This window comes from Sceloporus undulatus, chromosome 6 (assembly GCF_019175285.1).
Source record: "Sceloporus undulatus isolate JIND9_A2432 ecotype Alabama chromosome 6, SceUnd_v1.1, whole genome shotgun sequence".
Lineage (NCBI taxonomy): Eukaryota > Metazoa > Chordata > Lepidosauria > Squamata > Phrynosomatidae > Sceloporus > Sceloporus undulatus.
The window spans coordinates 104,791,319-104,819,277 of NC_056527.1; the positions used below are offsets into that span (position 1 = coordinate 104,791,319).

The following is a 27,959-nucleotide window of genomic DNA, read 5'->3' on the forward strand; positions in this document are numbered from 1 at the left end:
GAGTGTAGGACTAGGACATTGGAGATGAGGATTCGATTCCCCACTCACTCAGTTAAGGAACCTTGTTGGGTGACCTCCCTCGGAGTGTAATGGAGTCTCCTTCCTTGGAGGTCTTTAAACAGAGGCTGGATGGCCATCTGTCAGGGATGGTTTGATTGTGAGTTCCTGCATGGCAGGGGGGTGGACTGGATAGCCCTTGTGGTCTCTCCCAACTCTATGTTTCTATGACCTTGGATGAGGCACACCCTCTCAGCCCCAGAAAAAGTTTGCCTTAGGGTTGCAATAAGTTGGAAGGCAAAAAATAACAACAATGGGAGTGGGGAACTTCTCTTGTTGAATTTCTGCTTGATAAAATATGTAGCAGTCCTGCCAGAAACCCTTATAAACTGCAACCTATCTATCGCCTTTCAAATTTCTAGATAACTTGGATCTGCAGACAAGTTTTATTCTAATTTTATTCAGAAAGATACCAGCCATTCTTATGTTCCAGGACTCGGGAAACTAAAGCAAATGTTCAGATAACATATCCATGGGGTGCCGTGTTGGCCATACAGTAAATTACAATAACATCCAAAATCTAGAAATGCACAATATACATGTTGCAAGCTTCAAAATATGTTGTCTTTCAATGTCAAACACAAGGAATTCTGGGAAACCTTGAGAAGCAAATACTTTCTACATGGTTTTTAAATTAATTTATTTTAATTCTTAAAAAACCCCTATATAAAGAAAATGCACGAACATCATTGACTATGCACCCATCAATATATATTATAAACCATTTCCAGTGTGTTCAGAGTGCTTCCATTTCTCCTTTCAGTTGTTTTTGTAATAGCCCTGCAAGATGATCAATTTTTAGTTTGAAGAGTTTAAGCTGGGATCTTACTGTCATTTGCTCTAGGAAATAGGTAGGCCAGAGGAATAAGAATTTATAATGTTGAATGTACAACTCTAATAGTCCCAGTAACTTTTGAATAAGGGCAGCCATCCTTTAAGATGAGGAAGAATTGTGATTGCAGTCAGCCTTCCATTCCATATCCATGGATTTTTGATCCACAAATTCAGTAATCCACAGTTTGAAAATATTCCTAAAAATATAAATTTCAAAAAATGAACTTGATTTTGTCATTCTATATAACAGACACGCTTTCACTATGCCACTGTTTAATGGGACTTGAGCATCCACAGATTTTGGTATCTACAGGGAATCTTGGAAATAAACCCAGCGGATACTAAGTGCCCACTGTATTCACAAATCCCTGTTTCTTTTTTCACAGACACAGAAGAAACTGAAACCCAATAGTGCCCTGCCAAGGGCTAGCCAGTGTGTTTGCCGTTCTGTCAAGACGACTGGAACTGGAAATTTTCAATTTAAGATTGTCACAGACCAACACTGGATCAAACCTGTTTTGAGACTGAACTATCTTAATTCGCACCTGGAATCAATGGGAACATAGTTCAGAAGCTTTGAAAACACTGTAAGGCCTTTATAACTAATGTGGCTGTATTTAATCCAGGGAGTTTTGTTTTTCCTTCATGCTTCCTTTCTGTCTAAACACTGGATGTGTACATTTTTCCTTCTTACCCTTCCACATCCTAAGCTTTGGGGAGGGCTATAGATTTAAATAAATAACACATGCCCCAGATGACGTGGAAGGTGTCTGTGTGTTGTTCTCCTCTTATTATTGGCCATGTGCCTATGCTGCTGTTAGCTGTGCATATGTGGAGCAAGCGAGAATACATGCTCCTCGAAGGGTGTATGTGAAACTGCCATTCTTGCCATTGGTTGTGTTAGTGGGCGTGTGTGGGGAGGGTGGTTGTGATTGGCTCCAATCCCCCCCCCAAAAAAAACCTTACAATACAAGCAGGTGCCAAGAATGACTACAGGGAGGGTGTGTTATTTCATTTTAAATACATAAGTACACACTGACTCATGCATGCCTTCAACACACTGAAGTAACCTTCTCAACTCCTTGCCCCTTTTTATCCTCCTCCTTGTGCATTCATTTTTTCCTCATCTTTTTTTCTCATCCTTCCCATCTGCCTTTTTCCTAGACTGGAGGGGCTATTTCTGTTTGACAGTTTTTGTGGGTTTTTTGGGTCTATGTGGCCATGTTCTAGAAGAGTCTCTTCCTGACATTTCGCCAGCATCTGTGGCTGGCATCTTCAGAGAATGCTTGCCAGGAAAGGAGGGGTGTGTGTGTGTGTGTGGCAGGCCTCAGGGTGGGAGCGTATGCACAAGAGGATGAGTGTCTGCTCGACTAGTGCTCATTGTCTGCTGGGAAACCCCTGACCCTGGGAGATTTCCTATTTGCATTTGTTGAGTCTTCATCTTGCTGTCTTTCAGGACTGATAGCCAAACCTTGTTTACTTTAAGGGATTCCTCTTTCATGTTGAAATTGTCCAAATGTTTGTGGATTTCAATGGCTTCCCTGTGCATCCTGACATGGTAGTGGTTGGCCTGGTCCAGTCTTTTCAAACAGCATAGCCTCCCACCCTGAGGCCTGCCATTAGCAGCAGAACAATACACATGGAAATCACACTTCCTAGGGTCACACAGTATAATAATAGTAGTAGTAATATTATTATTATTATTTACTTATACCCTGCTCTTCAGCCAAAAGGCTTTCAGAGCAGCTTAGAAATTGTTAACTGGACATTTCCCTGTCCTCATACCCAACTACTTTCGAGGCAAGCATTCTCTGAAGATGCCAGCCACAAATGCTGGCGAAACGTCAGGAAGAAACTCTGCTAGAACATGGCCACACAGCCCAAAAAACCCACAAAAAACGATGGATGCTGGCCATGAAACTAAGCCTTCGACTTCACATATTTCTGTTTGTTTGCAAAGGGAACTAGTAGTAGCACTTCTGCCACTGTCTTCCCCTGAGGCTGAGAGAGTGTGACTTTGCCCAAGGGGCTGAAAAAAGGGAACACATGCTTCCCTCCTTAGCAGGGCTCTCCTTCCAGCATGGGACACTGGAGACACTGGAAAGAGGAGGGCTGTTCCTTGGCTGGCTTCCCAGCCCCAGCCTGCCTCCGCCTTCTGTCCTGACTGAGAGCCCCAGGAGGACTGGGAAGGCAAACAGAGGCGCGGCTGGAGGCAAGGAAGGAGGGAGAGAGAGAGGCGTGTCAGGGGCGGAACCTTTCTTGGCGGCTCCGGAGCCCCCTCTCGCCGGCCCCATTAGACAGAAGCACCGCCGGCAGCATGGCAGCAGCTACTGCAGCCCCAAGGGCAGCTCGGAGGGTAAGTGGGATGGGAGCCGAAGGGGAACAGGGATAGGCAGCCATCTCTGCATTAAGAGGGAAGGGGCCACGTTTTCCAGGGAGGAGGCGGGGGTAGAGGGGAGGGGTCCGTTTCATAAATAGCTCCGGGCGGAAACATGAACCCCACATTTTTAAAGGGATCCCCCATCTATTTTGTCCTTTCTAAAAGCATCCTCTGGCCTCCCTGGGTATACCCTCTCCCAGAGTTGTACAATCCAAAGTTATAGCCGTGTTACTCAGTGTGTAGAGCAGTGGTCCCCAAACTGTACTCTCGCCTAAGGGTTTTTTTTGGACTACAGCTCCCATAATCCCAGACTGCTGGCCAACATGGCTGAGGCTTCTGGAAGCTGGAGTCCAACATCTCTTAAAGGGGACAGTTTGGGGAACCATTGATGTAGGGAGACCTTGTAGCACCTCTGAGACTCATTGAAAGAAAGTTGGTAGCATGAGCTTTCCTAGGCTTAAGTCTACTTCCTCAGGTGCATTTGGGGAAGTAGACTTAAGTCTATTAAGCCCTCATGCTGTCAACTTCTTTCTTTCAGTTAGTCTCAAAGGTGCTACAAGATCTCTCTAGGTACTGATTCTACAGACTAACACGGCTATGTCTTTGAATTCTACAGCATTTGGAAAAGATCTCTCTACAGACCGAGTCCAAGCTTGATTTTCCTAGACAGAGTTACACCTGACATATTGAAGGCTGAAGTGTAGGACATGTCCTGGAAAGGGAGGACGTCTGGTCATCCTGTCTCCAGTCATAGTCCAGTGCTCAAACTGCTATACAACACTGTCTCTCATCTTCTCCAGATGTTTTCCCAATTCCTTAAGAGGTACTGACTTCCTTCCTACATCCTACATACTAGGATAGAAAGACAGCATGGTGCAGTGGTTTGAGTGTTGGACTATTACTCTGGAGAAGAGGGTTCAAATTTCCACTCAGGCACAGAAACCCACTGGGTGACTTTGGGCAAGTCACACTCTCTCAGCCTTGGAGGAAGGCAAAGGCAACCCCCCCCCCCGACAAATCTTGCCAAGAAAACCCTGTGATAGGGTGGCCTTGGAGTCACCATAAGTCAAAACTGACTACTAGAAGGCAGACAATAACAGTACATAGGATATTTGTTGGCTTTCTCCCCCGCCTGGGAATCTAGGCTATGATCCGTCTTCTTGACCATGTTTGCCACCTTGGAGAGGCATTCCCCAATTCTTACCATCACAACTTGATTCCCATGATGTAGCTGTATTTCTCCTCTTTCCAACAGAACCATTCTGAAAAACCTCCACTTCAGTGACATCCTGGAGTTATCTCTTGCATAAGATCACTTCTTGTTCAGCAGACAAATCTGTTTTTTTCCTTCGGCCAGATAAATTCCCACCATGTTGTTCTCCAAAGTAACATCATTGCCAACCTGAGAGGGGATGAGAATTATTAGTGTTGCATCCCAAAACGTTTCTTCAACTTACTGTATTTCTTTCTTTATGCAAAGGAATCTTGTAGCACCTTTGAGACTAACTGAATGAAAAGTAGAATTCAAAGACATAGCTGTGTTAGTTTGGGAAATGAATATGTAAAGGGATTTTGCAGCACCTTTGAGACTAATTCAAAAGTAGAAATTGGTAGCATGAGCTTTCATAGACTTTGAGTCTGTGAAAGCCTACGGAAGCTCATGCTTGTTATTGTTGTTGTTGCATGCCTTCAAGTCATTTCCAACTTGTGGTGACCCTAAGGCAAACCTATCATAGGGTTTTCTTGGCAAGTTTCTTCATAGTGGGATTGCCATTGTCATCTTCTGAGGCTGAGAAAGTATGACTTGTTTGAGGTCATCCAGTGGGTTTCATGGGCAAGCTGGGAATTGAACCCTGGTCTCCAGAGTCATAGTCCAACACTCAAACCACTATGCCACACTACTAATGTCTGTATTTCTGATAGTCTCAAAGATGCAGCAAGATTCCTTTCCATATTGAATGAGAGGGGTAGCATAACCTTTCAAAGACCTGGTCAACTTCCTCAGAGGTACCACATTCCAACACTCCCTCCACCATTCATATGGTCATCCACCCACCCTGGCCTTAGGCAACATCTTTCCTCCTGTCTTTGTTCTTCAAAAACCATAGTTAAAACAGAACTTGTCACCTCATCCCATACCTGCATTTTTTGTATTTCTATGACTATTCATATAGTCTGATTAAAAAGGTCTTTGCTGGGCAACGTTTCAGTTCATGCCTTTGAGGAAGTGGACCAAATTTAGGAAAGCTTATGCTACAACTTCCTGCATGGCAGGGAGATGGACTGGATTGCCCTTGTGGTCTGTTCCATCTCTATGATTCTGTGAATTTCTTTTGACAGTTAATCTCAGAGGTCCCTTTGCATACTGATCCTCCCTTGTCTTCTTCACTCCTGCCCCTATGGATGCTTTAAACTGTTTCCCTTAGGTTCACAGCAATTAAATAAAGATTATTTCCTCTTCAGGGTGTATTTTGAAAGTGCAGTATCACCTTTTTCCTCTTAAGCGATTCTGAAAAAGTTCTCTTTTAGCTACTACTCCTCTCCTGTGACTTTATGAATGGAAGAAACTGAAATGTGAAGCCATGGGCTTAATGGAAAAAAACAGTTCCCTCCTGTTTTTCCCCTAGGTTTCCACTTTTCTTGGTAATATTACCAAGAAGGTGGTCTTTGGAAGCAGGCAAAAGCGTCTGAATTTAACTAGTGTCCTTAATCGTCGTGTTTCTAATGCTAGCAGTTCGGCAACACTTTAACAACTTTAACAAAGCACTTTCCAGTACCTGGGCTTGGAACAGGGTTACAGAAGTTCACATTTCCTTATGAGAAATTACCGATTCCATTCTTTGGACGTATGGTGGCCCCACCTACTGAGGAAAGCAGGCGAAAGCACAGTCCAAAGGCATTCCTAAAGTAGAGGCTACCTTGTAAAAATGCTTCACACCAAACAGAAAAATAGAATTGGAACCTCCATTCTGTCCTCCCTAACCAGACAGGATTGCTCTTAGGCTATCAAAAACCTCTTTCTACTACCTTTAACCCTCCCATTACCACAGTGTCTTACATCTGGTTTTGGAGGGCCAAACAAATGCTTCCTTAAGCCCTATGCTTTAAGACTCCATTTAAATGATCTTAAACTGAATGTTTATCCTTAGCATGTAGAAGGGATGGGGAATATGTGGCCCTTCAGGTGTAGCTGGACTGCAGTTCCACCAGTGCTAGCCAGGAGTAGGCAGCTGGGAGGGATGATGGGAGATGCAGTTCAAAAACCTCTGGAAGACCACCCATTCTCCAGCCCAGGCTTTTGCACTGTTGGTTCACTAGCTGACTTTCTGTCCCAATCCTGGAGCTGCCCTTCCTTTCACAGCCATGGTCCGTTGGCAGCACACCTCCCACTTTCTTTATTTATATTGGCACAGGATTCTTACCTTGAACACCGTGTTCTCTCTTCTGCTTCTCTTTAGTGGGGTTTTTTTTTTTTGGGGCCTTTCTTTCTGACATACATTTTGTGGAGAACTGAAACTTCATGATTAATGTGACTGATTGTGATTAGAGGCCTAGATTAGGTTTCTGCTGGAGAAAAGGAGAGTTAAAGTTATATTACTTGCCAGGGATAAAAAGAAGAATGTTCTACCAAAGACCTCAGAATTCAAGGCAACTGCTACTATTGTGTCTCTGCACTCCATCCCTGTTGTCTTATCAAGGCCCGTGTCTTGTCTTTTCTGGGTGTTACGAGATAATGTTACATTTATTGGACAGGGTTGCACACACCCCACACCAAGAAATTCTAAATATTAGGCAGATTAACTTCAGTGCTTTTGTGGCGGATTAGGAAAGTGCTGTGGCCTAGATACAACAATGTGCGTTGGTATTCAAAATTGCCAAGAGAATCACAACTTTCTTCCACTTTATTTTCCAGTGCAGCATCCTATGATGCCAAAAAGGAGCAATTTCTAGAATGGATGGGCACTGCAGGAGGTGGTGGTGGGGAAATGGCCAGTTCTGGTGGGAGCAGCGGCATCTTGCATGAGTATGCTACTGGATCCTGGCCTCTGATGTCCAACTGTTGAACAGTTATCATCCTGGCTGGTGGATTAGAGGAGCTGCAGTCAAAATAACGTTTATAAATTCTGAAGAAAGATCATAGCTGGCCTCCACTTCTCTCTTCTCTGTTGCAAAGGCAAGGGGAGGCTGCTAGAATTCTTGAACAGTAGGATCTCAGATTAGTGCTCATACATGGTGGTCATCCAGACATATGAACACAGGGAATTGTCTCCTCCTCCTTAAGCTTCGATTTTGCCTTTAGTTACACCCACAGTCTGTCCCTGACTCTGTTGAGGAATGTCAGGGTTCTCATTAAAAAAAAAAAAAACCCAAAGGAGATTACATAAACCCATTGTTCTGCCCACATCTGCTTTATTTTCTTGTGACCCTTAAGTAGGTTGCCTCAGGTGAGTTAAACCAGCAGAACCACCTTCATGTCCTTAGTTTTGACTAGGCTTCTGTAGAAGAGGAAAAGGGGAAAGACATAAAAAGAGACAAGAAGGAAAAGATAGAGCCTAAAAAGTTTGGGCATATGTCATAAAACATGAATCTCATGTTTCAGACCAGGAAGTGTAAAAAAACCAAGTGATTTAGGGTTATGCAATTTATTGTTCTCATTCGTTGCCATCTTAATATTATGTGGATTTAAAGTGGCCCTAGAGATGTAAACTTCCAGAAATGCTGAAGCCATTTTTGAAAAAAATACTATATTTTAGGAGAAAATTAAATATATATGGTAGTTTTCATATTAAACCTAAACTTGCTTTACTGCTTTAGCAACAGACCATTTTGTTCCTAATATAGGCCCGGTACAAATAGGCACTTTGTGGCACCCTGGGGCCGATTTTAGGGCTTGGGACTGCAGAGCGTCCACACGCTCCCTAACCCTAGTACATAATGGCACCACCATCGTGGTGGCCTCCTGTCTACATGGGGACTGCCATCATGACGCAAGCGCTGTGCAGCATCCGCTCATTGCGGTGCTGCACTTGTATCATCGGTGTGCGCCAATGCACCAATGGCACACTCATGGCATCCGCTGCATGCACCAAAAAGAACCTGCTTTTTGGTGCAAAGGGAGGCCGCACAGTTTGGCTACTGCGGTGTCCCTCAGGAGCAAAACCGGGCACCTCCAACCTGCCCTTTTGGAGCGGTCTGTAAAACCCCATAGTTACCATATAATATTGTAATATTTGGCATATCTGTGAAACAGAAAAATAAGGTGGTTTTGTCAGTTCTTTTCTCTGAAATATAGCCTCCAGCACCTGGTATTCCTTGGCAATCCACCCCTCCCCAGTAACAGGCTTGACCCTGCTTATCTTCCAGAGTCAAAGGATTGTGTGCCTTCAGGGTATTCAGGCCTTCTGAAGGAGTTCTAGTTACATATTTTGTATGTCAAGTTTGACGCAGCACTGAAAATACTGAAATCTTCAAGACTGTACTGTATTTCCATTACAAACAATGAAGGTCCCCCTTTCCTGTTTACAGCGCTATATAAATAAAGCTTAATAATAATAATAATAATAATAATAATAATAATAATAATCTTACATGTTGTATATATCAACTCTGAAAGCTCGCATAGCGCAATGGCTTGAGAATTGGACTATTACTCTGGAGACCAGAGTTCAAACTTCATCTTGGCCATGAAAACCCACTGGGTGACAATGGGCAAGTCACATTCTCTCAGCCTCAGAGAATTAGAATGGCAAACCCCCTCTGAAGACATATGTAGGGAGATCTTGTATCACCTTAGAGACTACTGTATATACTTATATACTCGAAATTCTAGTCAAAAAATTGACCCGAAAAACCTGAGTCTACTTATCCATGGGTCAATGTAAGTACTGTACTATAACCCTGGTGAAAGACAAGAGTATAATTTGTCTTGGAAGCACTGATTCTCCTCTACTCTCTCATCCATCCAGCCTTAGTATGAGCAGAGACAGTTATGCCTGCTGGAATTTTGTAAATTCTTTGGCACTGTTTTCTTTGCTTCATCCTTTAGATCCTTTGTTACATGCACCTAAGTTTTACCCTTGACTTATCCATAGGTCATATCAAAATCCATAATTTTGACCCCAGAACCTACCCTCGACTTATACGTGAGGTCGACTTATAGTCGGGTATATACAGTAACCGAAAGAAAGAAGTTGGCAGCATGAGCTTTCGTAGACTTAAGCCTATTTCCTCAGATGCATTTGGATCTTAACTCTATGAAAGCTCCATGCTGCCAACTTCTTTCTTTCCGTTAGTCTCTAAGGTGCTACTAAATCTCTCTACATACTGATTTTACAGACTAACACAGCTATATCTTTAAATTTTACCCCTCTGAAGAAATTTGCCAAGAAAACCCCATGATAGGGTTGACCTATGGTCACCACAGTTGTAAACAACTGGAAGGCACACATCAACACGAAATTAAAGGCAAACCACCTCTTGATTATTCCTTGCCTAAGAAAACCCTATGAAATCCACGGGGTCACTATAAGTTGATAGGCAACTTGAAGGCACACATATATATTCAAGTCTCCCTCTACTGGTTGTGAATAAGCTTCCTAATTGCCTTAATTAGAGGTTGACTTTTGTGGTCAGAGGATAGAATTTCACATCTGCTGTAAAGTTGGGATTGGCTTCTGCCACATGCAGCTTATGCAATGTTTCCTGGAAATTGCTCTCCTTTTTTTCTCTTTTGGCAGCTTTAGGATTCAGCCTGGATGTTTGTCTCTTCTTTTGCCTCAGTTGCTGTAGGAGCTGCTCTTTCTGCGATTTAAAGCAAGGGGCACGGAGGGGAAGCAAAGAACTGAAGGAAAAGGGATCAAGGGATTGAGCACTAAAGAGGTTAGGAGGCCATTTTACAGATGGCAAATTGAAGCCAAAAGCTACAATGGGTTTTCTTAGCTGATGTGGGGTTTCATCCTGGACTCCCTGGCCCCAGGTTACCCACACAACATCCTAGGACATACAGTACATAACTCTGTGTCCCACCCATAAATGTGTTGTTGTGTAGCCTCTTAGGTTAGGGCTTAGAAGATGTGGGTTCAAATCTACAATCAGCTATTAAACTCAGTGTGTGGCCTTTGGTCATTTGTACTCTCTCAGCCTAGCCTACCTCATGGGGCTGTTTTAAGGACAGAAATTTGGGCAGGGAGGCTCATCGGACTCCTTGGAGAAAAGGGTGCATAAAAATGAAATACTGTAAATACACACATAGCAAGTGTTGTGTAGTGGTTTGAGCATTGGAATCACTGCTTGGCTATGAAAACCTTTGAGCAAGTCACACTTTCTTGGCCTCAGATGATGGAAATGGCAAACCTCCTTTGAAGAAACATGCCAAGAAAACCCTATGACAGGTTCACCTTAGGGTCCCTGTAAGTCAACAGTGACTTGGAGGCACACAACAATAGCCTTACTCCTCTCTCTCCCCATAACATTTCTGTTCTAAAGGCTTGCTCTCCGTATATTTGAGGAGTGAGGCAGACTCTTTCAAGCTTAGAGCAGTTCCTTTAGGCAAGGAAGACTGATACAGTCTTTGCCTGCAGGGCTCTGATCCAAGATAACCATTTAGAAGGAACATTCCACATGTAAACAGCTTTGTTACTTAATAGAATCCTGCCTGGATTAGAATGTGAGCTTTTAAGAATCTTTGTGATTATTTAAAATGCAACTTTCTGGTCCTCATGATTATGAAGGAAAATGTCTTCTTCCCCTACTCCTGGCATAGTTGCCTTTGGTGCAGAAACCAGTCCAATGACATCTGAAATGAAAGCCAGTGTGGTGTAGTGGTTTGAGCACTGGACTCTGACCCAGGCCAGGGTCTGAATCCCTGCTTGGCCATGGAAACCCACTTTGTGATCTTTGTAAGTCATACTCTCTCAGCCTCAGAGGAAGGCAAAGGCAAACCTCCTCTGAATAAATTTTGCCAAGAAAACTCCATGATAGGGTCATCAAAAATTGGAAATGACTTGAAGGCACACAACAACAAATCATCTGAAATGTGACTCAGGATAAAAAGCAGAACAATTATGTGTTGGGGCTTGCAAATATGTTTTATTTGCATAACTGAAGCCAACTGGATTTCCTGAGTACAGAATCTGACTGTTTTGGACATAGAGGAGCCATAGTCCAGGAAGTAAGGCAGGATGAAGCTTTGGCTTGCCTCGCGGTTTGGCCTTCACCTCCCAGAAGCTCCAGCTAGCATGGCCTTTAATATTGGATTATGAGAATTGTAGTCCAAATAATCTGGTGAGGTAAAAAAATTCCCTATTAAAAACATTTTATACAAGATTGTCAATACAGTAGCTACTAACCACCTGCAGCAAAATTAGACCATGGAAGGAATACATAAATACAACCTAGACAATGAGGAAATCGAAATAGTTAAAGATTTCCCATATCTTGGATCAAACACTGATCAGAACAGACACCACAGTCAAGAAATAAGAAGACTAGAAATGGGAAGGCCATGAAAGAACTAGAGCAGATCCTAAAGAGTAAAGATACAGAACTGAGCACTAAAGACAGAATTGTCCAAGCTATTGTATTTCCCGTCATCATGTGCAGATGTAAGGGCTGGACAGTGAAAAAAGCAGATAAGAAGGAAATCAACTAATTTGAGATGCAGTGCTGGAGAGGAGTGCAGAGGATACTGCGGACAGTAAAAAAATCAAACAAATCAGTCCTTGAACAGATCAAGCCTGAAATCTCCCTGGAAGCCAAGAAGATCAAACTGAGGCTATTGCCCTTTGGCCACATCATGGGAAGGCACTACTCATTGGAAAAGACAATAATGGTAGGAGAGGTAGGAAGTAGAAGAAAGAAGCCTGTAAACCAGACTTAATCCAGGGATTTGCAAGACTTAAGCAAGTAGTGGAGGATATCTTGGAGATATCCATAGTGTCACTATGAGTCAAAGCTGAGTTGACAACACCAGGACTGTAGAAAAGGGAACCTTCTATAAACAGGAAGGTGCTTGGTCATTTAAGGTCAACTATGTGAATAGTATATGTGCCATACATTTATGCATCTGCACAAGTTCTTGTGTTCCTTGCTTCTTGGTGCCCCCTGCTGTTCAAAAAGCTTCTTGCATCCCTTTCAACAATTTGTGTGTGTGTGTGTGTGTGTGTGTGTGTGTGTGTTGTGTGCCTTCAAACTGTTTCCAACTTTTGGCGATCCTAAGGCAAACCTATCATGGGGTTTTCTTGCCAATATTTGTTCAGAGGAGGTTTTCCATTGCCTTCCTCTGAAGCAGAGTAAGTGTGACTTGCCCAAGAGGCCACCCAGGGGGTTTCATGGCTGAGCCAGTAATCGAACTCTGATCTTCAAAATTATACTCTTAACAACACTCAAACCACTAATTTAGGGTTAGGATCACACGCAATTTGTAACAAGGGCACAATCCCTGCTACTGCCTTTCACCAGAAGCCTCTTTTTCAGGCATTGTTCCATAGCAATTTTCCTAACTTTTTCTTTCTCTGGGTTTAAGCAGCCATCTTACAGGTAGAAATTCCATAGGTGGTTCCTTCCCACTGCTATATTTTTTGTGCTCAGCAAAGACTGCACCAACTGAATTCCTATCAGTCACAGACTTTAATAGCCACAGAAACACTGTTGTGTATGGATGGGGTTTGTGATTGAAATGGAGGAAGTGTCAGCACTCCCAAAGCTGTGGTATCACAGCACTTTTTACATCAGGTCACAATAGCTAGTCTGTTGTCACAAAATTTGCAACTTTGGAGCAGAGGTGAGCAATTGTGGAAGGGGTTGCATTAGCCCCCTATGGGAAGCTGCATCTGCTCCCTTCAGTCGAGGGCAAGTTTTGGAGCCAAAATTATGGATTTTTATATGACTCCTGGATAAGTCAGATAAAATTTAGGGGCGTGCAACAAAAGATGTAATGAATGAAGTTTACTGTCTTCATACAGCCATGTCTTATTCAGATCCTTCTAAGCCCAATTCCTCTTGGCATTGGTGCCATCACTGCCATTCTCCCAGCGAAGCATTCAATAAAGCCAGAAGAGTAGAGGGGGTTGGTGCTTCTTTTAGGTGCTCCCAGGATGAACTAAGCTCTTACCTTTTGCCACTCTACTCAGAGAAAGAGAAGAGTTAAAATACACTACTTACATTGACCTGTGGATAAGTTGACCCAGCTTTTTTGGGGTCAATTTTTTGACCAAAATTTCTAGATTTACCCATGAGTATATACAGTAATCTCGTTTTCAAACCCATGCAAACTTACCTCTTTAAATCTTCCCTTTTTCCCTTTGCCAGCAAGACCAGCAATTTCTCCTTTTAAAGCGAAGCAGAATGATGCACAAGCTGCATGCCTTTCCCTCTAGATGTTTGTTCGTACTCTTTTCCAGCCTTGTCTGAAATGACTCAACAGGGGCTGAAGTTCAATCTGGGGAGATTAAAAAAAGATAAAGAGGAAAGGGGGTGGATCTCTTTCCATGTTTGATTGGAGAATGACTACCTCAGCAGAAATGGAAATCGGAGTGTTCCCACGCTTGAATTGTCTTGAATTGTCAATTGCTTGCTTTGTGCTCCTCTTGCCTGGCTCATGTTGGGCATGGTGATGAAGGCAGCTCTTTTGAAAACCCTGGCGATGGTTACCAGTGTGGCAGAGGCAGGAAAATAAGAATTAGAAAGGGATAAGATCCCCTTCCCCATCCCCATATCATGGGATGTTACTCATTTACCCCTTTCTCTTGGCTCCTTTTCTACTTCTGGATTACACATTAACTCAAGCTGTTTGCTTAAGGGGAATGGGTGATTAGAGATGGTAGGTTAGCACATCTCAATTTTGAGGAATATTATGGGATTTTTAAAAAAAAGTCACAATGCAAGATCTCAGCAAAATTACTCTCCCTTTCAGAGGTATCCAGTGTGTTTCTGAATGAGTCTCTGGTCTGGGCTTTCCTCTTCAACAGACACACTCCTGTAAACACACAAAGCTCCTTTATATCGCTGGTCTAGTTAGTCTAGTGCAGAGAGTAAAAAACAAAATGATCTTCCCTTCAGAGCTAACATTTTTTTCTTTCTTGGTGTTCATTAGTACAGTTGGCCCTCCACATTTGTGGCTTTGACTTTTGCAGCTTTGATTATTCACAGATTTTATTGATATGTTATCTCTAGAAATCTCCCGGATGTTGACATAGAGTTGCGCTAGAGGATGTAGAAATTTTTTTATTTGTGATTTTCCTCACTTTTATGGGGGTCTTGCACCTCTAACTCCAGCAAATGTGGACGGCCCACTGTATTTTTTAAAAATCATCCACCAGCCTTGTACTGTATATTCATCTGCTCACTTCTGGATATTTATCATCATTGTTTCCCCCTTCAAAGGCTTTCCAAAGAGTGCCCTTGAAAGGAGGCAAATGGCAGCACTAAATGAGCTCTTAACACTGGGGCCATCACTAGCAAGGTCTTGCAAAAGGTAGATGCCATGCTTGCATCCATGAATGATGAAACCGTTAGTTGGACCTTTTTGCTCATCTCAACATTTGTGGATGATCATATGCAAGAACCTTAGTCCCACAGAGAACCCAAAGGGCTAGGAATACAGCGTAGAAAATCTGTTTTTCTGTCAGTGGCCTCTTGCTGATGGTGAGTAGAGATGAACCCAAAGGTGGATGGCACTCCAAACCCTCTATTTCCTTTTTTCTTAATACTCCCATTTCTTTCTCCACATGGTTCCCTATCCAGTTTAGAGCTGTATAGGTCAAAAACTGTTCCTCGGATAGCCTATGAACAAACTAATATTTTTTAACAAATGCTGTACATGGAGCCAGCTGAAGTTCCCAAACTGGCAAGGTTTATCTCCACATAGGCCAAATCCTAGAATCCTTCAGCCAATATGACCGCAGGCAGCAGACAGTAAATATGGGACCCATCACAATTTTAACCCTCCTAATATCAAAACAGACTTTCCTCATGAGCATAACAGAGAGCTAACTGGTCTAGAAAGTGTCTCCTCAATGTACTTTTGTTTTATTTTTAATTATCAGAGAGCATTTCCCTTTACTCCCATGGCAGAATGGTCTAAAATGGCACATTACTCACCTCCAAGCTCAAGTGGTACAGTCTTCTTTACCACAACAGGTTTCTACCATCTCACTGTCTTTCATATGTGCGACCAGGCAAACATGCAAAAGGACTGTTACGTTTCAGAGATACCTTGGGAATCGTAAAGATTAAGATGCTTTACTTGAATAATTTATGCTTTCATGGCCTGCTGGCCACTTACTGATCAGCGATATCTTTAGATCAGCCCTTCCCTGGCTTTGCACACTCCAAATTAATTGGACTACAGATTCCATCATCCTCAAACCTGGCTGAGGGGGTAGGGCTTCTCTAAACATGCTCAATTATGTTTGCTAAGCCACAAAGTTCCATAGGTCAAGGCTTGCAACATCATTCTCCTATTAGAAGGAGGGGGTTTTCTATTCACTCTTAATTCCTTTTCTTGGTTCCTTCTAGGTTTTGAGAGGAAGATCATGCAATGTTCTACTTTCACTTCTTGGTCCTCAGAGATTTTTAAGTACCACATTCAAGGTGAGAAAACCTAGCTGACTGAGAGCTACTGAATTTGGGAATCCATTTGTCACTGTGAGAGAATGATGGGTGGAGAACAGTACATGTACTGTACATGTGCATGTACTGATATCACCACTTTTTATTTTGAAATGGGATTGAAGTTGAAGCAGTTTTCTATCTCTCATGGAGGCCTGGCTCATTGACAGTAGATTTTAATGGTCTTTGGGTTCTTTTCTAGGCCTCTGATCTCCAGATTGAATTAACCAAGGACCCAAAGCCCAAACCAGACCCAGGGAACCTGATCTTTGGCAAAACATTCACTGACCACATGTTAACTGTGGAATGGAGCAAAGAGAAAGGTTGGGGCAAACCATACATCAAGCCTTTTCAGAATATTTCTCTCCACCCAGCTTCTTCTGCCTTGCACTACTCAGTACAGGTAACTGTTTCCTTTTTAGTGACACTGATCTTCTTCCCATCCTTTTCACATTGCAGTTCTGCTGAGGTGAGCTTTGTCAAACTGAAATATTGTTCTTACTCAGATAGCTACTTGCTCCAAATGTTCTGTTCCACAAGTAAATATAGTCAGCCCTCCACATTTGCGGCTTTGACTTTTGCAGTTTTGATTATTTGTAGATTTGATTAATATGTTCTCTCTAGGAATCCCCAGGTCCTCCAGAGAGGTTCTTCTGGAAATTGAACATAGAGTTGCACTGGATGATCTAGAGATTGCTAGAGAAAACACTTTTCTCGGCATTTGTAGGTTGTCCAGCATGATTCTATGGTCAACTTTTGGCAGATGTTGACCATAGAGTTGTGCTAGAGGATTTAGAGATTCCTAGAGAAGCAGACTCTCAGGTAAAAAAGTAGTGTGTTTTTAGTTGCAGTTTTTCCACTTTCATGGGGGTCCTCTGCCCCTAACCCCAGAGAATGTGGAAGGCCCACTGTACATACTTACTGATCTAATGACTTGGCTCTGGGAAGATTCTAACAAATCTGTCATGCGCTTGTCATGTTACCCAACCAAGTGTGTAAAATAGGAAGGCGATTATTACTTTTGATACATCAGCAAATCAGCCTTCTCCAACCTGTAACCTTCAGGTGTGTTGGGCTGTAATTTCCATAATTGGCTGGGGTCACAGTCCAATACATTTAAATGGTGCAAGGTTGTGGAAGAAAGCAGTAGATGATGAGAACATCATATTTGAGGAGGTAAGTAGAGAAGACTAGATTCAGTGAACCCACTGAGTTATTTATCCAGTATCCTCTAGGAACCTCAGCCCTTATGGGGTCTGCTACTTCACATGTAAACATTTCTTCTTCTAAATTAATTTTCCCCACCCTCCACCATCTAGCTCTTTGAGGGGATGAAGGCTTTCCGGGGCGCAGATAAGCGCATCCGACTTTTCCGTCCCATGATGAACATGGACCGCATGTTACGCTCCGCTCTTCGTTGTTGTCTGCCTGTAAGTATAATCATGGGAGCAGCCCCTCACATCCTCCTCACCCTAAAATCAACAGCAGCTACAACTTACTTCTAGCTCAGCTATGTTTCCCTGCCCAAAAAGGACAGGGAAACGTTTGTTGTGTTCAAAAGGACCATTCTCTTCTCTTAAGTTGGTACAGTCGACATTCTGTATCAGTGGGCTTGCCATCCACAGATTGGTGCATCTGCAGATGTCTCCACCCCATTCTCCTCAATGGTGATGTATGCATGTGGTCATGTGCACGTCACACCACCATTGGCTATAATGGGACTTCAGATCTTGTGGCATTTGGCATCCACAGGGGTGGGGTCTAGAACAGAATCCCCATGGATACAAAGGTCGACTGTATAAATTATGCCAGGAACTTAAAAATTTTCCTTTCTTTGCACAAAGTATACTTGGTTTTGAAGAATTCCCATCATCTATCAGCATTATATTTTTTAGGCTACAACTTGAGGAACCTCTAGTCAGCTGAGTGGAGGATTCTGTGAGTCATAGTGATCAATTAACTTTTCTAACGTCTGCTGTAGGAATTGTTGGACACCCATTTCCATCGGTCCTGGCTAGCATAACCAGCAATGAAGAATGATGGCAATTGTCATTCATCTGTATCTGAAGAACTAGACTTTTCCCAGCCTTGGGTTGACAGGACCTCTTGGGCATGGGCACCTTGGCGTGGCCAGAGCCACTTGAAGGGAGCAACAACTGGTTGTTTTCCTCAGCCCATTTCATCCTACCCATCCCCATCCTGCCCTGTCTCCCACATCCTGGACATTTGATGATCTTTCAAACCCAAAAAGCCTAGATTTTTTTTTGAAACAGGCATGATTTTTTCTGAATAAAAAGGATTTGTGATCTGTAGCAGAAGGGTGGATGAAGCATAGCCCTTCCAGTGTGTTTTTGAGGCCCCCAAGGGGACTTCTATTCATTTTATGTTGCTAAAAATGGGTTCTTTTGGGCCTAAAATGGCCCAGGGAATGCTAAAATATGCTGAAAATATGTCCCATAGAAGATGGTTGGGGACATTTGGGGGATTTTTAATTATTTTATTGGAGTGGGATTGTGGTGGAGGATGCAGCCCTCTCTGAAGGGGGCTAATGTGGCCCCTCTAGCCTCCCTCTGGTCAAAAGACTGGGTAGGCTCCTGGTTCAGCTGATAGTTAAAGGATTCGGAGATGTGAATGGCCTTCTGTCTGAAACCCCCGAGATCTGCTACTTGTCAGGACAGACAATATTCTTCTGGATGGTCAAATCAGTCAGTCGGTATAAGACGCTTCCAACTGGAGGAAGGTGTGGAAGGATAATAAAAAGCAAGGCCTTTGATGACTGGGATGGTATGGGGACATAATTGCAGTCCTTACTTGTTCTCTGTTCCTCCTCTCCAGTCCTTCAACAAGTCAGAGCTCCTTGAGTGCATCCGGCAGCTAATCCACCTGGACCAAGATTGGGTGCCCCACTCCGACACAGCCAGCCTCTACATCCGGCCCACCTTCATCGGCACTGAGGTAAGTACTTACTTTCCAAACCTTAGCCCCTTGGTAATGCAGTCCTACAGATGCTTTTCTCACTTGCGAGCCTTTTCTTTCTTTCGACTGGGGGAGACAACAGTGTGTGTGTGTGTGGGGGGCCTCCAGTGGACCCTGATGTGATAGTCTCCCAACCCATACAAATTTAGTGTGGAAAAAATCTTTGGCCCAAAACCTCAGAAGTGGGTGTGTAGGGCAATTTCAGTGCATTTTTGTCACTCTCTGAGCCCTTTTGGATCCAGAAAAGGCCTTTCCCCCAACAATCAAACGTCTGATCTAGACGGGCCTATAGTGTGCCCTCGTCACGTACTAGGGGTTGGCTGAGGGCGCACTGCCCATACGTGCCTCACCCCTAGCACTTGACGAGGGCGTCAAAATGGTGGCACCCTGTACAAACAGGCGCCACCATTTTGACATGATGAACGCTTAGCATCTGCACGTCCCGGTGTCATTGTGACGCCGCAAGTGCGTAATTGGCGCACTGCGGTGTCACAATGGTGCTGTAAGAAGAACCCACTTTTTGCGGGTTCTTTTTGCTGTGTGAGGGAGCCTCACAGTTTGTCCGCTGCGGCTCCCTCGCGCAACAAAACAAGGCGCCGGCAGACCGCCCTTTTGTATCCTGCCATAGTGACTTAGAAGCAAATTTCAGTGTCATTTCCCATTGACATTTAGGACTGGGCCTAAAATGGCCATGGTCCCCCTAATATAGCAAAATTGCCTCCTACACCCACAGGGAACTTTTGGGACATTTCTACCCTTGCAAAAAAGTATTTTTTGGCCATGGAAGGGGGGAGGGGCACATGCAGCCTGTAGCCCACACTGCCCTCTCCCCCAGTTTTTGGCAGTACATAACAGGGGTTTAGCTTGGCTCCCTAGTTACTAAGTCTTGAAAAATGTCCTTTTTAGTGAGAGAAAGCCCTAAACCCAGAAATCAATTCCATGCCTGGCTTTGTGCTTGTGGTGTACACTTCCCTGTTCCTCCTCAAAGTGCATTTCATGTGCTTCTGGTTTTGCCTGCCTGCCAATGTTTTCTCCTGCCCTTTTCCCTCTGCAGTCCTCCCTGGGGGTCGCCACGTCCAAACACGCCTTACTTTATGTGATCCTGGGTCCTGTAGGCCCCTATTTCACCACAGGCTCCTTCAACCCCGTTTCTCTCCTGGCTGATCCCCGCTTTGTCCGTGCCTGGATGGGTGGCGTTGGTGACAGCAAAGTGGGCGGGTAAGTAGGGCTTCTGTTTTAACAGTTGCTTATTGACTTTGTTTACTGCAGATATGCCCAATGTGGTGCCCTCCAGATGCTTTGGATCATAATTCTCATATTTTTTGTTGAGTGACCATATGGGGCTGATGGAAAGACTAATGTGTGGCATTTCCCAGGAGCTTGATATGCAAAGGATTAATTTTCCATTGCTGCAGTTTGAACTTAGGATCTTTTGAACACAAAGTTTATACTCTACCATAATTCTGCATGGATTTCCTTTGTATACCACCCTTGATGTCTAGTGTAGAGTTGGAGGTCCCATTGCTATTAAGAGATTCCTTTTTATCTGATTTGAGTCCTGGCTTGTGCTTGTGTTCCTCTTAGCAACTATGGCCCCACCATTTATGTGCAGAATGAGGCTGCCAATCAGGGATGCCAGCAGGTTCTTTGGCTGTATGGCGACAATCATCAGATCACTGAAGTTGGGACAATGAACATCTTCATGTTTTGGAAGGACCAGCAAGGAGGTGAGGGACTTGATTCCCTGGGTAGTTTTGGGATGCTGGGAAATCTTGCAGCTGTACTATTTAGTCTAGGGGAAATAACTTTTCCTGATGTTTAATTTTTTAAATTCTTTTTTATTAATCACAAATAAAACAACAAACACAAATCTAATTTAATATATATATATATGACTAAAACTACCCTAAAAACTATAAACAAAATAAGCAACAGCAATCCTAACAACACAGAAAACACAAACTGATTATTATTTCTAAACTTTCTTTAATACATAATACACAAAGCTTCTACAATGTAAACAAACTCAGTTCATTTTACAAAACCTACAACTGATAACTGACCCAAGTAAGAAGGCATATAAGAAATAATAATTTCCTAGTCTTTTAAAAAAATTGTCAAAGATTTCTCTTTAATCAGAGTGGGTTTCCTGATGTTTTGGACTTCCAACTCCCATCAGCCACAGCCAGCCTGGCCAATAATAAAGGATTATGGGAGGTGTAGTGTAAAAATCTCAGGGGGAAGTTTAAAGGTTTTCAGCCTCTAGTTTCGGCATTCAGTGAACTGATTGATTAAATATGTTTTGGGTCAGCTAAAAGCAATGCTGATTAAACTGTCCAGCAGATTTATAAATTATATAAATTTATTTTTCATACAAATTATAAAAACAATAAAGGTAGCAAATGAAAAAGAAGTATGCAGGTTTCTGATGACCCATAAAAGCAAATTTATGCAGATTAAATCCAGTCGGTCGACAAAAACACATTTGATTAATCAACAAGGATTTCTTTAACTGGGTGATAACCCATGTCTCTGTATGCATGCACATATTCTCTTTTCATTAAAACCTTCTGAAAACACTTTAAAATTATTTTGGGAAAGAATATTCCACAATTACTCTTATTTCATATTGAAACACTATTGTTAAAAAGTATGTGAATTCTCCATCCTTGCTATACTATATAAAAATAAGAAAAGATTACACATTGTTACACATGTGTTATTGCTTACATCAAATTGTATTATTTAGTCCCTCCTTAGTGGGATCTTGCTCTTTACAGAACTGAAATCCCTAATTCAGCAGGCATTAGTCTCTATCCAGCACAGCTGCTTTGCCTGTCTGAGGCATAAAAAGAGGAGTTCTACATGTCTCTGCTATAAAACACCCAACCACAGAGAGAGAGGACCACAGAGATTATCTGGAGGTGGTTGGAAGGAAGAGGCTGTTTTTGCTGCTGCCTTGGACAGCGCCATCTGAATGCCATGTCCCCATGCCACCGTGAAGTCACTGTATTGTGCCAGTCTGTACCGGCCCATCGTCTCCTAAAGTTTGAGTTCATCTGTCTCTGAAATTCTGTGTTTTCAACAGGGTTAGTCCACAAAACAGGAGGGAACTCCCAGAATTTTTTTGGCCTAGGGTTTCCATAAACCATTACCATTGGCTGTTGGGAATTGTAGGCCAAAACATCCAGAGGGCCAAAGGTTCCCCAATCTTGCTTTAAGGCATAGCTTCTCAGTCTTAAGGACAAGAAACTGAGATCTTTCTAAACAAAAAAGCTGAAGATTTCAGGTGGGGTAAACTCTCAGCTTGGAGAATGCTTCAAGCATTTTTTGTTCTCTTGTCCAACTGCAGCATAACCTTACGTCATGTGTAAATGTAACAGTTATATTTCTCCTTCCAGATCTAGAGCTGGTCACCCCTCCACTAAATGGAATCATTTTGCCAGGTGTGACCCGGCAAAGCCTCCTAGATCTGGCTCAGAAATGGGTGAGTGTGGAGGGGAGCAGAAGCTTGAGATGACAACGAAATAGGTTTGAAGGCAGGTGGGCAATCTGCAAGAAAATGACACACAGCCTTGCAACAGAAAACCTTTCTTCAATATTGTAGCTGTTTTATTTTTGGGTGCTTAATTTGAAAAACACAATAAAAGTTTATCACATGATTTCCGCCCCCCAACACAAATTCATTTTTCAAAATTCATTCAGTTGTTGCACAGCTTTCATTAACTGCAGATGGTGGTGTTTTGTGCAGTTTCTATTAGTGCTCTTGCATGGATTTTTGTTTCGTATCAGTGATTTAAAAGTGTTTTGAAAGGCTATTAGAAGACTTTAATCCAGTGGTACTCAAAAAATTTGTCCTTGGGACACCTCCCCTCTACATCTACATGCGGATGTCATTTCTCTGCTCACTCAGCATAGCACATGAATAATAATATTCACATTTACACCTTCATGTATATTAACATTTCATAAGGAAATAACATTGTTCAAACTAGAACAACTTTGTTTAAGTTAATTCAGTATTTAACACATGTGTAAATATTACACATAAAAAAGTTTGGGAAGAGGAAGAGGGATCAGGGCCTCCCCCCTGTTCCCATCCCACTATTTGAGAACCACTGCTTTAACCCCTTATGCTTTGCAGGAAAATTCTTTGTGGGATTAGTTCATACAGTCACATACTACATTAAAAGGGAAAAGCGAGTTGTGAATAAACTATGTGATGGAGCTAATCTGAGATCATTTTTGGATTCAGAATGCCAAATTCATATAAAACCAGCATAGATTTTTTAAAAAAAGTTTTTATACCCTCATGTTTGCCTGTGTGACTGAAATTTGCATGCCACAATCTTTTTGTTTTAAGATCAGATTTTTTTTTTAGCTCCCAGAAATGTGTGGTGCTGGTGCCAGTTATAGGGAGCATATAACTCACTTGTTGAAACAGCTTCACTGGCTATGAGCTCATTTCCAGACATAATTCACATAGTCCAGACTATTTGAGAGACTGTATCTCCCCATGCAAACCTGCTAGAGTCCCAAGATCTTCAGGGGAATTCTTTCTCTTGGTCCCACCACCATCACAGGCTTGCTTGGTGAAGACACGAGAGTGAGTCTTCTTGGTGGCTGCTCCCACCCTCTGGAACTCCCTTCTTTTGCTGACAAGTAAAATGTTTTTATTCAGGCAGGATTTTAAAAATATTAGGTTAGCTTTTGTATGAGGCATGTGTTTCAGATCATGTTTTTTAAAAACTTTTGTATGTTTTTAATCTTAATTTTACACTTTTTTCAATATTAGTTATTAGCAGGGCATAAGTAAATATAATAGTAATAAGTTCTTGATTCTCTTTCCACCCAGCGGGAATTCAAAGTTTCTGAGCGAATTATCACAATGGGTGACCTGATCAAAGGTCTAGAAGAAAAGAGGGTGAAGGAAGTGTTTGGTTCTGGCACTGCATGTGTTGTTTGTCCTGTGAACAGAATCCTCTACCAGGGCAAGGTGAGAGTCTGGGCACATGCTCAGTGGTACCATTTGCAGCCTACCCAAAACATATTTTCCCTCTGTACTTCATTATGAATTTCTTTCTCTCTTGCACCAGAATTACCACATCCCCACAATGGAAAACGGACCTGAGATCGCAAGACGATTTCTGAAAGAGTTGACAGATATTCAGGTAAAACAAGCAGGGAAAAGAAAGGGGTTGTAATTTGAGGACAACTATTTGGAGGGGAAGGGAAAAACAGCGTCTGACCTGCCCATGATTCCTGCTTTAGGGCACAAGGGGGCAGAGTAGCTCTGTGGAGTAATTTGTATTAAGTGTCCAAATAGTACTAAAAGTGCTATTTTTGTACAAAGATTTAAAATATTTCATTCTTTTGTATACCGATTAGTTTTTTAAATGAAAGTATTAAAACAAAAACAAAAACCCTACCCCAAACCAAGTAGTTTAATAGGTTGAAGGCACCTATTAAAAACCTGAGACCTAGAGATGACCCCTTGTAAAGGCCCTGGCAATACCTTAAGCATTAACCATAGATGCTGGAAATATGTTATACAGATAAGAATGCTAAATTTAGCCACTTTGGGGAAAAAGGAGGATATAAATCAAATAATTAGACAAATACACAATACTTTTCAAGTCAGTGCTTTCATCCTGAGGACCAGAGATGGGCATGAGACTCAGTACCAAGCCCTGAGAGTCCTATTCCCTGCCCCTTTAAGCAGTGCTAACCCTTCCACAATACTAACTGAATATTCCTTTTCTCCCCTTCTATAGTATGGCCGTGTTGCCAGTGACTGGGTCCTGCAGGTGTGATGCCAACAAAGTGACAGACGCTTGCTTCATCCCGGTCCCATATCTAGCCTCTGTTTTTCAACTGTCGTATTTATGATCCAGTTCTATAACTTTGGCATTAATGCCTTTTACTCCGTCAAGAGTTTGGACTGGCTGATTCGCTCTTTAAGGAACTGGTCTGCCTGTTACGATTTGTGGCTGTCAAACACTCCTCTCTGGGAAGATCCAGGGCTCAGAAGGACTCAGAGCTGGCCTCTCTGTGGTGGCAGAGAATCTCTGGACTGAAATGGCCTCCTCTCCTCCTCTCTCAGTTCCAGAATTCAGCTGCTTCCAGAGTGCAATATTGAGAAGGAGGATGATCTTGTGTATCTTTAAAACTGTTAAAATACAGACACACGCACACTTTTTAAAATAATAGTTGCTTGAATTCAAGCAAAAAAAATTACAAATTTGAAGACTCAATTTTTTAAAAAAACATCAATTGTTAGTATCATAACAATTGGTGCTGAAATTTTAGTTTTTGCTTCCTCTGGCTGGAAAAGACCGTTCATTTGGTTTTAATTCTCTGCCGTCTTGCTTTACCTTTCACACCTGTATGGTTCTGTTTTAGATGATGAAGCTTTGTCTAAATTAGGTTTTGGGAACCAGCTTTCAGTTCAGACCTCTTTGAAACCAGAGATAGCTTTTTACATTGAAAATTATTATTTAAAATTAAAAACAACATCTAATATAAGTTTCTTGCTACTCATTTCTGACTTCCTTTTATGGCTTTTTAAAGCCAGGGGTGGGGGATGACTGTGGTCCCCTAGATAATGATGAACTTCAACTCCCAGAAGCCTGTGAAGAGGGATATTATGAGATTCAGTCTGATATCTGGGGTGCCATTCTTCCCTGTTTTAAGCAGTGCATTTTGGGAGAGCTTGGAACAGTAGGTGGTGTCTTCTCAGAAATAATGGGAGAATTGTTCAGTCAATCATTTGAATGTTTCCTTTGTGTAGCTAGACTACTCTTGATGTTGTCATAGACATAACTCATAATGTGATTGTTTTGGAAGTCTCCATTCTTGGAGAACACTGTATAGATGGATGTCTACCAGAAACCTATGAGATGACACTTCAGCCCATTTAGCCTTCCGCCAGCCTGATGACCCCTCCAATGTTTTGGGCTGTAACTCCCATCATGTCCTGGTATTTTGGCCATGCTGGTTGGGGTGCTGGGAGTTATAGTCTAAATCTTCTGAAAGGCGCCTGGTCGAAGAGGCTATTGCATATTATAAACACGTGTCCACAAATGCACTCACCAGCTCCCCAAGGGTAAGTAGATCATTCTTCTGGTGACTTGGATCAGCTTAGAGAAGGCTACTGGAATTTAGTTTGTGGGATGGTGCTTTGCTCTGCAGGAAAACAATAGTTAGATTTAGCACTGTACTTGTGATTCACATTTCCCTTCACAATAGGACATCCTGAAACAGGGCACTTTAGGAATTTTGTGGAACTCTGCAGATCTTGCTGTCACTTCTTATTAGCTTATCTTAATAAAGGCTTGTGAGAACCTCATGAGACCATATTTAAAATCTCTTTTTAGTTGGGCTAACTCTTTAGTTCAGGGCTTTCCTTAATTGTGGAGAGGAATGGGAGGCAAACATTTGCTTTTAGCCAAGCCAGCCTGATAAATATTTGCTTTTGGGTAGGCTGTGGGATTATTTCAGAAACTTTCCTGGAAAGAAAGAGAAAAGCTGTTGGCTCTCTTTCCTGTCCAGGAGGGATATGTTTTGCTCTTTGTGGTCTCTGTGGCAGACAGATGGGTTCTCGTGACCCTATATAGTGGATATAGTAGATTTCAGTAAGGCTTTTGACAGGGTTCCCCATGACATTCTTGCAAACAAGCTAGTAAAATGTGGGCTAGATAAAGTAACTGTTACATGGATTTGTAATTGGTTAACTGGCCGAACCCAAAGGGTACTCAACAATGGCACCTTTTCATCCTGGAGGGAAGTGACCAGTGGGGTCCCACAGGGCTCTGTCCTGGGCCCAGTGCTATTCAACATCTTTATCAATGACTTGGAAGACAAAATTGGGGGGCATACTTATCAAATTTGCAGATGACACCAAATTAGGGGGAGTAGCTAATACCCCAGAGGACAGGATCAAAATTCAAAATGACCTGAATAGACTAGAAAGCTGGACCAAAGCTAACAAAATGAAATTCAACACGGAGAAATGTACAGCACTTAAGGCAGAAAAATGAAATGCACAGATATAGGATGAGGGACACCTGGCTGAACGAGACTACATGTGAAAAGGATCCAGGAGTCCAAGTAGACCACAAATTGAACATGAGACAACAGTGCGACACGGCAGCTAACAAGGCCAATGCGATTTTAGGCTGCAGTAATAGAAGTATAGTGTCTAGATCAAGGGAAGTAATAGTGCCGCTCTATTCTGCTTTGGTCAGGCCCCACCTGGAATATTGTGTCCAGTTCTGAGCAGCACAATTCAAAAAGGATGTGGAGAAACTGGAGCATGTCCAAAGGAGAACGACTAAAATGGTGAAGGGTCTTGAAACCATGTCCTATGAGGAACGACAGGGATCTGGGGATGTTTAGCCTGGAGAAAGGAAGGTTAAGAGGTGATATGATAGCCCTGTTTAAATACTTGAAGGGATGTCATATTGAAGAGGGAGCAAGCTTGTTTTCTGCCGCTCCAGAGAATAGAACGCGGAACAATGGATGCAAACTGCAGGAAAAGAGATTCCACCTCAACATCAGGAGGAACTTCCTGACAGTAAGGGCTGTTCGACAGTGGAACAAACTCCCTCAGAGTGTAGTGGAATCTCCTTCTTTGGAGGTCTTTAAGCAGAGGCTGGACGGCCATCTGTCGGGGATGCTTTGATTTAGATTTCCTGCATGGCAAGGGGTTGGACTGGATGGCTCTTGTGGTCTCTTCCAACTCAATGATTCTATGGTTCTATTCTATGATGAGCTGCTCAGAAATCTTGTAGAACTTTTTTTTTAAGCCAAGGATCCCAGTAAAATATATTTTGTTCTCCTAGACTTAACTCAAGATTTAAAACTCTAAAGGGCAACAAATACTGGTCTTACTATACACTGTGACTTGAGATGCCTGGGGGTTGACTTCTGCTCCATGTGCACTTCAGCTGCAGAAGAAAGAGAGGGGCAGCAAGCGAACCTGTTGTTCTAGAGCTAAGCATAGCATTTTAGCAGGAACCTACTTAAGTACAGCCAAAAAGACAAAAACATGGGTCCTCGAACAGATCAAACCAGAGCTCCCCCTGGAAGCCAAGATGATGAA

The 27,959-nt window shown here is 42.6% G+C and overlaps 1 protein-coding gene and 1 long non-coding RNA gene across 8 annotated transcripts; one reads left to right on the forward strand and one right to left on the reverse strand.

The window, feature by feature from the left end:
- Positions 1-437: 437 nt before the first annotated feature.
- Positions 438-18,706, reverse strand: LOC121934228. 4 transcript variants are annotated; one of them, XR_006104593.1, is made up of 6 exons: positions 18,692-18,706; positions 15,371-15,484; positions 13,548-13,709; positions 6,694-6,835; positions 4,476-4,673; positions 438-1,088 (listed from the first exon to the last, which is right to left on the reverse strand). It is a non-coding gene; the product is annotated as an uncharacterized LOC121934228 (long non-coding RNA). The 4 variants fall into 4 exon arrangements; XR_006104591.1 differs by lacking the exons at positions 15,371-15,484; positions 18,692-18,706 and having other exon boundaries at positions 6,694-6,838; positions 13,548-13,941; XR_006104590.1 differs by lacking the exons at positions 15,371-15,484; positions 18,692-18,706 and having other exon boundaries at positions 13,548-13,939.
- On the forward strand, positions 3,097-25,385 carry BCAT2 (branched chain amino acid transaminase 2). Of its 4 annotated transcripts, none has more exons than XM_042474507.1 (12): positions 3,120-3,247; positions 10,009-10,150; positions 15,788-15,862; positions 16,083-16,283; positions 17,200-17,310; positions 18,716-18,835; positions 19,911-20,074; positions 20,441-20,583; positions 22,258-22,343; positions 23,712-23,852; positions 23,953-24,027; positions 24,631-25,385. In XM_042474507.1, exons 4-12 carry the CDS (start codon positions 16,173-16,175, stop codon positions 24,667-24,669), a joined length of 990 nt encoding a protein of 329 aa, XP_042330441.1. In that variant the 5' UTR covers positions 3,120-3,247; positions 10,009-10,150; positions 15,788-15,862; positions 16,083-16,172; the 3' UTR covers positions 24,670-25,385. The 4 variants fall into 4 exon arrangements, with proteins under 4 accessions (XP_042330440.1, XP_042330441.1, XP_042330443.1 ...); XM_042474509.1 differs by having other exon boundaries at positions 3,229-3,247; positions 10,052-10,150; XM_042474506.1 differs by lacking the exon at positions 10,009-10,150 and having other exon boundaries at positions 3,097-3,247.
- Positions 25,386-27,959: the final 2,574 nt, after the last annotated feature.

Excerpts from the sequence above, each read along its gene's own strand:
- BCAT2 (XM_042474506.1), top strand. The coding sequence starts at position 3,209 with ATGGCAGCAGCTACTGCAGCCCCAAGGGCAGCTCGGAGG. Across the intron at positions 23,853-23,952 it reads GAATCCTCTACCAGGGCAAG|AATTACCACATCCCCACAAT; the intron begins GTGAGAGTCTGG and ends CTCTTGCACCAG. Across the intron at positions 24,028-24,630 it reads AAGAGTTGACAGATATTCAG|TATGGCCGTGTTGCCAGTGA; the intron begins GTAAAACAAGCA and ends CCCCTTCTATAG.